This window comes from Etheostoma spectabile, unplaced genomic scaffold (genome assembly GCF_008692095.1).
Source record: "Etheostoma spectabile isolate EspeVRDwgs_2016 unplaced genomic scaffold, UIUC_Espe_1.0 scaffold302, whole genome shotgun sequence".
Taxonomy (NCBI): domain Eukaryota; kingdom Metazoa; phylum Chordata; class Actinopteri; order Perciformes; family Percidae; genus Etheostoma; species Etheostoma spectabile.
In genome coordinates this window covers 196,629-210,795 of record NW_022605581.1, presented here as the reverse complement: position 1 = coordinate 210,795, position 14,167 = coordinate 196,629, and the positions used below count along the sequence as shown (strand labels likewise).

Genomic DNA, 14,167 nt, shown 5'->3' with positions numbered 1-14,167 from the left:
CTACAGTAAAGGTGCTGGTTGACATGTAGCTAATGCTAACGTAGTTCATGTTGGGTAACGTCGGATTACGACACCGAAGACACAACAAGAGATCTTTTGTTGTTGTGAGAAGTGTGAAAAAGAATATTTTTCATTCATTGTGAAACTGGCAGGGCGCCACCGTCCTAGGTAATTAACGGGAAAGGTCTGATGAAGGCGCAGAGTCAGGTGGCACGGCACGAGGCATGAGGAAGACTGCGGTTTCTTACGGCGCTGGCGGTTTCCAAGAGCAGTCCTGTGACTGGAAAAGGGAATGAGATTAGCCAACAGATTAGTGTGTTAGATGACAGTCCACATTAGTTAGTGCAGCCAAGCCAAGTGCTATTGACTTGGGCGGAAAAAGGATTATCAACGAAAAACGATGACTGAAACGGAAACTAAGCGCTGAACTCTCAGTCTACATTGACGTGTGCTCATGTACTGTATTGTCCAGCTATAGTCTCAGTTGTGATATGAAGTGGGACGTGTTCTGTTGTGTTGGGGTGGGAATTAAGTGTTGACCTGAAATAATATTTCTTTGTGAATTGTCTCGTATAATCAAAAATTCAATAAACACATTGTTAAAAAAAACCAAAACATAACAAAAACGGGAAATTCTTGATGAATTGAAGTAATAATGAGCTGTGTTTAACTTATATGAAAACATCAGTTTACCGTATAAAGGATGGCGAGGTGGGAACCGTTCAAGGGCCTTCAAGGGCATTAACTAGCTTACACCATTTCTTTTCTTTAAAACCATTAATATACATTTGAATGCCTTTATCGTGGTGCCAACTCGGCATCCAGTCCCTCCACTGATGAAGACCGTGTGATGCTGGGAAAAGGTCCACAAAAAGCTGAAAGTGGACCTTGGGTTTTTGTCAAACCTTCTGTGTGTATATACACATACATACACTCAATTTCCTGCGATACACCTTACATTGTGCCCTATATCATTCAACCACTTATGCATACGGGCTCTAACATATTTTGGCCGTTAACTCAGCCCAAATATTCCATTGGCCTTGGATTCAGCCTATAACAATCAGGCTATATGTTGACATTTCCCAGCCTGCGCTGGCTGACAAATCTTCAACCACAGTTAATTTGCCTATGGCAAGTCTAACCAGGCTTTAAACAGAGCTAACTAATAGTCCCGATGATCCTCTCTGTCTTTGGCTGTAAGGCTTCCTGTCAGCACTGGGCAGGACAGCCATATTCCACCGTATAGAAGACAATTGAAATCACAAATGAACGCTCACTGTAATGCCAGCTGTGAACCGTCGCAGCTGGATCTAGACCATCTGGAAACCAAATGAAGGGTCCGTGTGAGTCAGCTCTTTAACCGGAAGGCTCTTACTCAGAAGGTCATCGGGACGTGTTGACCTTTGTCCTCGTCATGCAGCTTTGTTGAGTTGGCTCTGGACTACCGTCAGGTCTGCTTAGAGCCAGCGTGCCGCTGCACATGCTTTTCCCATGATGCTCATAGTGAGTCAGTCTGGCGTTGTTCCAACAACTACCAGGGAATCTGGGCAGAGGGAAATCAAGATTACTGGAAAGCTGTGTTCAACTTGTGTGTGTGTGTGTGTGTGTGTGTGTGTGTGTGTGGTGCGCTTAGTAAGACCAAATATGGGCCCTTTTTGTTGTACTGCATGGGTGTAAGATCATTTTATACGGTTAAGGTAGAGAAGGAATGAAGTCAGTCAAGGTGCTTACTAGTATTGCATTAGAAGTGTGTGTGTTGTGGTGTGGGGGTGTTGTGTGTGTTGTGTGTGTGTGTGTGTGTGCGCGTGTGTGTGTGTGTTGTGTGTGTGTGTGTTGTGCAGCAAGTACTTTTGCAATAGAAAAGTTCCATCCAAACCATTACTGGCTTTTTAAACCAAAGTGGAGCACCCAGATATCTGGTTGTTTTTGGCAATAATAACCATACGGAGGCCAGACAACCTCCATCCCCCAGCGCACGCACGCACACACCACACACACACACACACACACACACACACACACACACACACACACACACACACACACACTCACTCACTCTTATTTCCACCCCACTATTGTTCAAACAGCTCCCCTCTAGCTAGGGACAGTGAAGTGGGGAGAGATCAGGCTTTAGGGCTGCTGTACAGTATCTAGCTACTCTCACACTGTGTACACACACACACACACACACAGACACACACACACACACACAGACACACACACACACACACACAGAACCATGCGGTCTGGTTTTGTGATTCATTCTGTGATTCATGGCTCAGTAGTAAAGTGTGTATCCTTTGATGGATCCCTCGTTTCCTTTTATGTACTCGTGTCTCCTTTCTTATTCTGTCCATTTTTTGATTTATTAGCTGTTATCTATTTGTAGAGATCAGAAATTGGTTGAATATACTGTCATGTTTTCTTTATTTGGGTCGTTACATTGATCAATAGTTTATCCGTAGCTTGATGAGGGCTGGAATTTACACGTATTTCCATTATCCGTTAATCTGCTGATTACTTTAATTTCATTAATTATTTGGTATCATCACAATCAGCTAAAATTGCCTTCCTTCCGTCCAAACCCCATAAATATTTCATTTTACGTGAGACAAAGAAAAGCAGCACATTCTCAAAAGTGAGATGCTGGAGCCAATCATTATTAAGCATTTATATCAAAATATTTGCCTCTTAATGCCCTGTCCATGAACAGCTAACTGGTTTATTGTTGAATCCTGTACAAAGCCGGATCCTAAGAGAGAGCATGAACATGTATTGGGAAGCTAAAACTCAACTGAACAATAAATCCATAAATAATAAGGCTGCACAGTGTCTTACCGGCCAATGACACTCAGGTGACCATGTCCTATTGTTATCGGCCCATATAACAGTCATATATTCTGTTTTCTTTCTTCTTCTTTTTTAAGTCCTCCAAAATAAAAGCCCCAATAGCAGCCCTACAACAAAGAGAAGCCTCCTTGCCTCCAACAGCGATCAATAAAGAGCCACTGGGCTGGCGGCCATTGGCGGACTGGAGGCTCATTCTGCTGCTAATGCTGCAGCCATCTATTGGTGCTTCATTGTGTCTGCTGCCAGCTCCCATTCAGCCCACATGCAGCCTGCTGGCGTTGAAGCGATACAGAGAAGAGGATAGGGTGATGACGGGGTCAATACTGAGCACGCCCAGTAATACTGGCATTAGGGAAGAAGAGGCTGAGCTTGGATGGTAGAAAACCTTTAAGGGGGAGAGGAAAGAAAATGAAGAATATGGTGGAAGGAGATGTTGGACGCCGTCTACTGAGAGCCTGGTCACTCCCTATGAAGCCCCATTGCAGGGCTGTAGTCAAGTCCAAGACAAGTCCAAGACCAGACTAGTCGAGTCCAAGTCAAGACCGAGTCCAAAGAGGTCAGAGTCCGAGTCGAGACCGAGTCCCGGACAGAAAAAAAGGTCTTAAGCATGACAGAATCAAGTCAATCGTTTTGGGTTTTACTTTCGCTCCAATGTTATTATCAACATAATAAAGACACCTGGACTCGGTCCAGACCAGAAGCCATATTGGGCAAGACCAGTGGCCGAGACAGAGACAAGTCCGAGACCAAATACTAGCGAGTCCCAGACAAGTCCGACTCCAAATACTAGCGAGTCCGAGACAAGTCCGAGTCCAAATACTAGACTAGACCGAGGAAAAAGTCCGACTCAATAAGCTAGACCGAGACAAGTCCGACTGCCAAATACTAGCTAGGCCGGACAAGTCCGACTCCAAATAATAGCGGTCCGAGACAAGTCGACTCCACAATACTAGTGAGTACGAGACAAGTCCGACTCCAAATACTAGCGAGTCCGAGACAAGTCCGACTCCAAATACTAGTGAGTACGAGACAAGTCCGACTCCAAATACTAGTGAGTACGAGACAAGTCTGAGTCCAAATACTAGTGAGTACGAGACAAGTCCGAGTCCAAATACTAGTGAGTACGAGACAAGTCCGAGTCCAAATACTAGTGAGTACGAGACAAGTCCGAGTCCAAATACTAGTGAGTACGAGACAAGTCCGAGTCCAAATACTAGTGAGTACGAGACAAGTCCGAGTCCAAATACTAGTGAGTACGAGACAAGTCCGAGTCCAAATACTAGTGAGTACGAGACAAGTCCGAGTCCAAATACTAGTGAGTACGAGACAAGTCGAGTCCAAATAAAGTGAGTAGAGACAAGTCCGAGTCCAAATACTAGTGAGTACAGACAAGTCAGAGTCCCAAATTAGTGAGTACGAGACAAGTCCGAGTCCAAATACTAGTGAGTACGAGAGTCGAGCCAATACTAGTGAGTACGAGGACCAAGTCCGAGTCCAAATACTAGCTAGACCGAGACAAGTCGAGTCCAAATACTAGCTAGACCGAGACAAGTCCGACTCCAAATACTAGTGAGTACGAGACAAGTCCGAGTCCAAATACTAGCTAGACCGAGACAAGTCCGACTCCAAATACTAGCTAGACCGAGACAAGTCCGACTCCAAATACTAGCGAGTACGAGACAAGTCTGAGTCCAAATACTAGTGAGTACGAGACAAGTCCGACTCCAAATACTAGCTAGTCCGAGACAAGTCCGAGTCCAAATACTAGTGAGTACGAGACAAGTCCGAGTCCAAATACTAGCTAGACCGAGACAAGTCAGACTCCAAATACTAGCTAGTCCGAGACAAGTCCGACTCCAAATGCTAGTGAGTACAAGACAAGTCTGAGTCCAAATACTAGCTAGACCGAGACAAGTCCGACTCCAAATACTAGTGAGTACAAGACAAGTCCGACTCCAAATACTAGCTAGACCGAGACAAGTCCGACTCCAAATACTAGTGAGTACGAGACAAGTCTGAGTCCAAATACTAGCTAGACCGAGACAAGTCTGAGTCCAAATACTAGCTAGACCGAGACAAGTCAGACTCCAAATACTAGCTAGTCCGAGACAAGTCCGAGTCCAAATACTAGTGAGTACAAGACAAGTCCGACTCCAAATACTAGCTAGACCGAGACAAGTCCGACTCCAAATACTAGTGAGTATGAGACAAGTCCGAGTCCAAATACTAGTGAGTACGAGACAAGTCCGAGTCCAAATACTAGTGAGTACGAGACAAGTCCGACTCCAAATACTAGCTAGACCGAGACAAGTCCGACTCCAAATACTAGTGAGTACGAGACAAGTCTGAGTCCAAATACTAGCTAGACCGAGACAAGTCTGAGTCCAAATACTAGTGAGTACGAGACAAGTCCGAGACCATAGAAAAACCGAGTACTACAGCCTTGCCCCATTGTACCGAATTTGGTTGCAGTTCCACCAGAGCTCCACTGGGGGGGGGTTCAACATGGATTACAGGTCAAAAGTTGAATGAACGAGTCCTTATGGCCTTTTGATTTGTTACAGGTTGTTGCTAGATCCCCCTTGACATTCCCCGGAGTGACTATTTCTGTGTGGTCTTTAAAACATCAGCAGACCTCCTTCTAGCGTGTGCATGGACAGGGAGAGCCTAACCTGTCAGCTGTGTCGTCGATGCCTCGAGAGAACAGAGGAAGTGACTAACGTGAAGCGGTATCTCTGGCCGTACGACATGTGTGACGTCTCTGAGATTTTAAAAGGCTTTTGAGAAGGGTGCATTGTCTTAGCCTCCCCTTTCGAATGCAACATTCAAATTACTAGACAAAAAAGCGTTGCATATCCTGAGAAAAGTGGATTTTGAGGGGTACAGCTCCATAGACTTCCCTTCAATCTGCACCGCCCTCCATATAAAACCAGAATGATGCTTATAATCCAACTGAACCACATCATTTTAGGGCATTACAAACTTCTGTGAAATAGCATCTTTGTCATTAGTAGTGTAATGTTTTTAACGATTGAAACAGAAAATGTAGGTGTTTTCTTTTTTTTTTAAAGCTGCAAAGATTACTTGATTAGTTGAAGAAATCGCCAGCTATTTTGATAATTGGTTGAGTCCTTTTTTTATGAAAAAAGAAATAAAACATGTGTGCTGTCAGCTTGTTAAATGTGACAATGTTCTAGTTTCTTCTCTCCTCTGTGAGAGTTAACTTTTAAAAAATATATATATATATATTTATCTACTGTTTCTACTCTGTAAAGCGACTTTGAGCTTGGGAAAAGCGTTATACAAATTCAATTTATTATTATTATTATTATTAACTGAAGATCTTTGAGTTGGGGACAAAACAAGACATTTGAGGACGTCATCTTGGGCTTTGGGAAACGCTGCTCCACATTTTTCACATTTTAGACATTTTAGAGACCAGACAACTCATCCATTCATGCAGGAAATTATCCACACATTGATCCACTGAAAATAATCAGTAGACGCAGCCCTAGGGGGGTTCTTTAGGAGAGGGATTTGATGGAATCGTGCATGGATTTGATTGCTCGGAAGTGGGCATGCTGGACCACAAGCACACGAACCAAGGTATCGTCAGCTGATATCCTGAAATTATCATGGAACCGACGCAGCTTCTAGGCAAGACCCGCCCTTCAATAGCATTCAGACACTATCATTGGCCAGGCGTCCAATGATACGCTAAGTAACGTAACCCGATTTGTTCAGGTCCTATCCCCAGACCAGTCGAGTATAACCCTAACCCTATGTTGTGATAGGTTGAAAGAGTGAACCATAGGTGAGGGAGGGGAGGGAGGGGCGGCAGGGTGAAGGAGAGGACAGTAAGGGGGCAGAGGGAAGAGGGTTTTACGTACGTGCACCAAGGGCGGAGGGGGTGTGTCGGAGGTGGGAGTATAGGAACCGATTACCCTGTTAGGATGTTGCCTGACTTGAGGAGGGTTTGATCTTAACCCTTGTGTTGTCTTCCCATCGACCTTCATCTTTTGCTTTTTCCGATATTTTAGCTGTTTTTTTTCTACGTTTAATTCATAGCATAATTTGTATTTGACATTACATTACACCTCATGTTTCACATTATGCACAATGAGTGCTTTTTGTCTCTTTTTTTGTCATTTCTTCCGAGGTTTTGGTCCCTTTTTTTTTTAAATACCATAAAAATTCAATAAAACAAACAAAATTCTGTGAAAGTAATAATTCATTTTACCGGAAGAACACTGTGCGGCATCCATGCTATTTTTAGGCAGTTTGGCTGAAAGAAAGCCGAGTTCCTGATATTAAAAAATTGGACCTGAGGACAACACAAGGGTTAGGGAGTCACGCTTTAACTAGCATGCACTTTGCTTTGTGTGGTAGCAGCGTGAATGCTGAAGAAACGGTGACGAGCCGGCTAACGTTGTGTCCCCCCGTGCGTTGCCAGATCTGTCCAAGAACCGCCTGTGTGAGCTGCCGGAGGAGCTTTGTCAGTTCATCTCTCTGGAGACGCTGAGCCTTTACCACAATGGGATGCGTTCACTGTCCCCCAGGCTGGGCAACCTGCAGGCCCTCACCTACCTCAACCTCAGGTAACTCCACACCACACTCTTTCTGTTGCTCTCTAACCAGTTTCACAGCTCTTCAAAAGGTTCAAAAACACACCAACACTAGCATTGTCCCACACTGATCCGTCTCCTCAGGTCTCCTCGCCTCTTGATGAACAGTCAGATCCATTTCTTACACCCTGGGCCCTGTTTGCAAAGTTTAGGCCATCATTTCACATACACTAGACCGTGCAAGTGGAGGCTAATTCTTACAGAAAGAACCACTAATCTACTGTATATTACTCTAAAGTTATGGAATGTATTCTTCAGTATAGGAAACACAACTGTGGTAAACACACTAGGTCAAGGTTTAATCACAAAGTTGCATGTAATGCATGAATTAGGATTTAAAAGTTACACTTTAGCACACCACAAAGACAGCAGCAACTCTCTGCATCCATTTCCCAGAGTGCAGTGCACTAGGAGACCAGAGAAGCCGTCCAGGTGGCTGGTAATACAGGAAGGCTCAAAGCAAATATACTGTGCAATAAAAATAACAATAACAAAGACAAAATGTAGCCAAACGTTCATTACAAGTAACTGTTTTCATAGTTTGAATTAATGTTGTTAACGTGTGTGTGTGTGTGTGTGTGTGTGTGTGTGTGTGTGTGTGTGTGTGTGTGTGTGTGTGTGTGTGTGTGTGTGTGTGTGTGTGTGTGTGTGTGTGTGTGTGTGTGTGTCCACAGTCGTAATCTTCTGTCCAGTTTACCCCCGTCAGTGTTCGAGCTTCCCCTCCTGCGAGTGCTCATAGTCAGCAACAACAAGCTGTGTTCCCTGCCCGCGTCCATACACTCCCTCACACACCTCCGACAGCTGGTATGCTATACACACACACACACACACACACACACACACACACACACACACACACATTACTGTCTCTCATCAACACTATCTTTCTGTGTGTGCAACTCTATCAGTGTAATCATGGAAGAATTCCACTAGTGTCCCTCTGTCCCTCCAGATGTTTGGATGTCCTATCAGGTCATAGACTTTATAACCGATACTATGGACTGGCTTTAAAGTAGCGCTGCACCATATGAGGAAAATATCTACTTAGGATTATTTTCACTATTGTTGGGATCGCAATAGGACTCACAATGTTGTAGACAATGCTAATGTTTGTATCAATAATCCCCTTTTTTATTGAAATAAATGATCATAGTGGGATTTGTCTGAGGATCTGTACCAAAGACAGATGTTTTCTTTAGTCTGTAGGATAGGATTTGTAGGCTGGGACGTCTCCGCAGCACCACAATACTTTCATTCATTCATCAATTCATTAATTCTGAATGCTATTTTTGCCTTTAACAAATATTGGGCCCCTCCTGTGGTTTGGTATTGGGTATCAGTATTGTTATGTGATGAAATTGCGATTAATTAAGCAAGAGGGGTCCAGGTCCATTTCTGAGACTGTGCAACATGTCAGTGGACACCTTTTTAGATGTGTGTGTGTGTGTGTGTGTGTGTGTGTGTGTGTGTGTGTGTGTGTGTGTGTGTGTGTGTGTGTGTGTGTGTGTGTGTGTGTGTGTGTGTGTGTGTGTGTGTGTGTGTGTGTGTGTGTGTGTGTGTGTGTGTGTGTGTCAGGATGTCAGCTGCAACGAGCTGCAGAGTTTGCCGGCAGAGCTCGGCCAGCTTGAGTGTCTGAGGGACTTGAACCTGCGGAGGAACCAGCTCAGCACTCTGCCTCAAGGTATGAGCATCACCCCTCCTTCTACTCTCCTCTTTCCCAAAATGAATCCAGGGTGACCACCTCCGCTTATTTCTCAATGCTGAACCCGAGAGACCTCCGCAGTGGTTTGGTCCAGAGCCCATGGAGTGATTCCGCACAGTTCCCAGTCCAATGGTATTCAGTGCATCTCCAACTATAGAAGATGATAATAAAGACATGTTATCCACTATTACTAAGCTTGGTTCAGCCAAAGGAAACTACAGCTCTCTGTATGTTATGGATTGTAGATGGTCCATGGTAATTGCTTGACTTCTGTGAGCTATTGATTGTTTGCATGTGGAAGTATTGACAGGCTTCTGACTCAATGTAAGCCTAATGAATCTTACACCGCTCGTGCCTCATTGTCTGGCTCTTCAGGAGAAAAGGTCACTGACTACTCTCATGAAGAACCCAGTTAAGAGGTTACCAGTGGACAGGAGCTGCTTGCATCAGGTCCTGTCCATCTGTTCAAACCTGGCCCCAATTAAAACTACCTCGCTAATATTTGTACTGGTTAAAGTGAAAAGGTGTTATGGAATAGGGTGGACGTATCTGACCTGACACTTGATTCTAATAGTGTGGAACTGTGTGTACTACAGTACAATGAGCCACCAAAAGGCGGGAAAAGAAGACCGCAAGATAGTACACGATGGATGGATGTAAACAGGGCAGAAATACTGTCAAATGTTTTATGAGCCAGAGAAAACACTTCAGCTGAACCTCGAGGATACTCACAATGAATGTAGGTAGGAAACGGACTGAAAACCCTCTCTTTGCACCCTCCAGAAATATCGGAGCTCCCCCTTGTCCGGCTCGACGTGTCCTGCAACCGCGTGTCCCACGTGCCCTTGTGCTACCGCCACCTCCGGCACCTCCAGAGCATCCTGCTCGACAACAACCCGCTGCAAATGCCGCCTGCGCAGATCTGCTCCAAGGGCAAATACCACATCTTCAAGTACCTGAACATGGAGGCCTGCAAGAGGAACCAGGAGGAGCTGGAGAGACGCCTGCGGCCCACGGGCTTCAGCAGCTGGTGAGCAAGGAGACACACGGAGAAACTCCCACTACACCCACACCTTGTTGTTATTTTTACTTTAAAAGAGCGAGATACAACACATTAATCAGTCACCTTTAGAGGACTTGGTGGCTATATTTTGGTTTCCCCTTGCTTCCAGTCTTCATGCTAAGCTAGGCTAACCTCGTCCTGCTCTGTATGTACGTGCATAGATAAGGATCGTCTCATCTCACTCTGGGACAGGAGGACAAAAAGCTTGTTTCCTAAAATCTTAAACTATTTCTTTAGCAAACCAGTAGGAAAGAGCCTTTCATGAAAGCCCTCTTGGTACTCCTGTAGTCATGGAATATTTTAATTATAATCTGATGAAGTTTACGTTGAGACAATAGAATCAGAAGGCAGGCTGAGCTTGTGTCCACATCATTCTGCTGGCTTCACACCGATTTTACAAAAACAGATGGTGGGAAGTGGCTTCAGTGTCAACTTGTTGTAGGTATCGCACTGGTCATTTCTCAGGATAAGGGAAGAAAGTGTTTGACAGTAAAATAAAAAAATAAAAACTCGGCTACGACATAAATACAGTGCAGAAATAATGGAAAAAGTGGTAGTGCTGGTGGTAGTGCTGTCATAGGTACAGTTTACTGATGAAGCTAGTCATTACAGGAGTTTGATATTTTTGCCACCACAGTATCCACTAGAGGATCAATGTGGAGACAACCTGTTCTCATTCCCAACTTGTGAAAGACGGCAGCTCGGTCGTACGATCCTCGGCGTCTCATATGGACACACAGGCCGCCGTTGAGCCGCCGCACACGGCTGCCCACTAGCTCTCCTGGCAAGAAAGCTCAACAGCTTTCATTTGCAATGGGTGGAACTGGCAGAGCGCTGTTCATGTCCTGTGTGAAACCATGTAGCAACGTTGACTTGTTATCTAACGTAACGTACATAACCCACGTGAGTTAGTTCTGTATGTAGCGTACTTAACTAATAAAAGGTACATACCTGTCAGCAGTTATTTTAACCCAAACCAAGACCTTTTCCTGAACCTAACCAAGTAGTTGTGTTGCCTAAATGTAGCCATACCCTGCACATTGACAAATGATACCCAGGGGTACCCAGAGCGGTATAAACGCGACGCCACAGCGTCCTGACCAAGCTGCCGTATGTGAAGAGCTGGGAGTAGGAATGTGTTGGCTGGGGGGATGAACAGCAGGGGGTACTGTAAATGTAGCGTAGGGAAACGGATGATAAATAAGCACGGTGAAAGGGTGTGTTTACTGAGAGGAAGCAGGGTTTATCAAATATTTATCAAGTTAAATGGAGCCTTTTAGCTGGCTGCAGTTAGCCATTCTCATGAAATAGACAGAATCGAGGTGAAGAGAGAAGATTTGACAGAGAAGTTCTAAGTCTGATATGGAGAAGAGAAAACACGTGTTACTGACCTTCACACTAATGTGTGTGTGTGTGTGTGTGTGTGTCTGTCTTTGTGTGTGTAGTCTGTCAGACCAGGAGCTGTTTGCAGGTCAGTTCGGAGGGCTGGACTCTGGCTTCAACAGTGTGGACAGTGGCAGCAAGCGGTGGTCTGGGAACGAGGTAACATTCACACACTGCCCTGCCGGGGGCCCTGAGGGACTCCATAATGTGTTGATCGCCAGGAGGCTGTGGCGCGTTTCTGATCAGAAGAAAAGTATCTGACCCCAACATAGAGTCAATGCAATGTGAAATACAATGTTGAGCTGTGGCAATATGTCAGCCAAAATATAAAATCAGGCCAAAGCTGCTGCTACGACACAGCAACACAGACCGTCTGCAGATATTATAGGACATTGATCTAAGTTGTATTTAACTAGGTAGCCATGCACAACAAATTCTTATTTTATTATATATACATATATACAGTATATACTTCACATCAATGAGGTGCGTGTGTGCTTGTGTATAGTCAGCAGATGACTTCTCGGAGCGTTCTCTTCGCCTGGCTGAGGGCAGCAGAGAGCAGAAGAACCTGGAGGAGGAAGAGGAGGAAGAGGAGGACGGATCTCTTCTGAATGCTAACAGAGGTGAGGAAGGGCACACCTGCTCTAACCTGTTTTCCGTGTAATGAAGCGTATTAAACAGTGAAACCGTAGATGTGTTGGCACACGCAGAGGAAATGTTCTTGTCTGCTGTGTGCAGTGAACGGCGAGGCGGCGCATGTGGACCTGATGGACAGCGGCGTGGCGGAGGAAGAGGAGGGCGAGATGACGATGGACCGGCCCACAGCTGCTCCCCCAGCGCCCCCTCTGGTAACAGACAGCCGTGTGGCCCGTTGTCTCGCTGATCGGCATGTTGCCTTGAGTGTTATCTTAGATTATGTGTCATTGATTTCCAGGAGCAGAAGGAGAGTTGTTCCCCAGCCCAGACCCAGGACTCAGCAGCATGCAGGTCAGTCTGGGGAACACACTGCCAAAGTGCATGGCACCGCATTACATAACCCTGTTACAACCGTGCAAGGCATAATACAATAAGATCGGCTCAAATCCCAGAACAATAACTGTTTTAAAGAGCAAACTAGTGTTTATGACCACAGAAGTGAAGAGGGCCGGACCCCCAAGTTCCTAGTGACAACCGTCGATGGAGGGGGGTCTGAGCTTTATGTGACACGCCTGGCGTTGGTAACAAACTCTACCAAGCTGTCATGTGTTTACAGCTATCCCAGAATATTTAAAGGCATCTCCGTATCACCTTTAATTCTGCTCGGCCCGTGTCCGTGGCAGTTCTCCAGCAGCGTGTTGGCTTCTCTGGTGGGAAGCTGTGTACTCAGGCACTCCCAGTGACAGAGACGGACCCGGTTTATCACTTTTCCCTCTCGTTCCCTCCCTCGTTTTACAAGGTCACTTCCCAGGGTATGTGAAGAGTCAACAGACTCCTGCCCCCCCCCCCCGTGCATGCAGAGTGCCTGGGGCTGCTGTTATCTGGGGAAACTGACAGTCCTGACTCACAGAATCACCCTGACATTTCTTACACTGTAGCAACCACACCGCTCTCTCTGGATTCAGTTTTATGTAAAAAAACAAAGGTCCTCAGTGCAAGTGTATACTCAACATTATTTGCTTAAGGAAATGGATGACAACAATTTTGTCAACGGATTAATTATTCAAGAACAGAGGCATTCCTTCATAGTCAGTGTGTTAGCTACAGGAGATGGAGAAGCAGTACTGATTTAGGCAGTTTAGACAATTAGAAAAAGGCACGTCTAAAACACCAACATCAGGACTGTCAGGTTGTATTGACAATATATGATAACCTTGATATTTAAAAATGAAATACTGATATCCTGTTAATGGCACGAGAAGCAGTACTTCAGTACCAAGTCGATGCCAACATTGTGGAAAGGTGTCGGTAGGCAGCCAATACGCCTCCAAGTGTTATGCTCTGCTGCTAAATACAGAAGAAGAAGAAGAAGATTCCAGGCAGCCTTATCAACATAACTAGTGTTGAGATTTAGCATTCAGGTAGCCACATTGGCTACATAATAATAATGATAATTTATATGTGACCATTGTTCTAAAGCTTGTGGAGCAGCATGCTTCATTCAAATGACTAACATCCATTCAGCACTCAAACCTTTATTAGGTCCTCACATACTGGAACTGATTAGGATCTGGTAAGTGGAGGGCCAGTGTGTTCCTTCTGACGGAGGAGGATTTAGTTCAGCTGTTGCGCAACCTCGTATCGGCTCTGCAAAAAGAAAAGGAATCAGCTTGAACAAACGGATGTTCTCAATCTTGGCGTCCAACGCTTCCTTTGGGACTCCTAAAATAGAAAACTGAGACTTAAAATGGAAACTTAACACACCCTTTCTACACAGACTTTTACATTGAAATGATGAAATGATTGTGCACAAACCAGGCTTCAGAATAAAGGTGCACATCTGTCAAATCACTTCAATAGTTTATATGGTGTGTTTTTCCTGCTCCTATTTATAGGAGCAGG

At 45.0% G+C, this 14,167-nt stretch overlaps 1 protein-coding gene across 1 annotated transcript in view; it reads left to right on the top strand.

The window, feature by feature from the left end:
* The window catches only part of lrch4 (leucine-rich repeats and calponin homology (CH) domain containing 4), a 52,645-nt gene that overhangs the window by 29,309 nt on the left and 9,169 nt on the right, over positions 1 to 14,167 (top strand). Inside the window, exons 2-9 of the mRNA XM_032510974.1 lie at positions 7,307 to 7,451; positions 8,153 to 8,282; positions 9,054 to 9,159; positions 9,964 to 10,210; positions 11,689 to 11,785; positions 12,135 to 12,252; positions 12,368 to 12,477; positions 12,564 to 12,616. Of these exons, the coding sequence (XP_032366865.1) occupies positions 7,307 to 7,451; positions 8,153 to 8,282; positions 9,054 to 9,159; positions 9,964 to 10,210; positions 11,689 to 11,785; positions 12,135 to 12,252; positions 12,368 to 12,477; positions 12,564 to 12,616 (1,006 nt within the window). The remainder of the gene's footprint in view (positions 1 to 7,306; positions 7,452 to 8,152; positions 8,283 to 9,053; positions 9,160 to 9,963; positions 10,211 to 11,688; positions 11,786 to 12,134; positions 12,253 to 12,367; positions 12,478 to 12,563; positions 12,617 to 14,167) is intronic.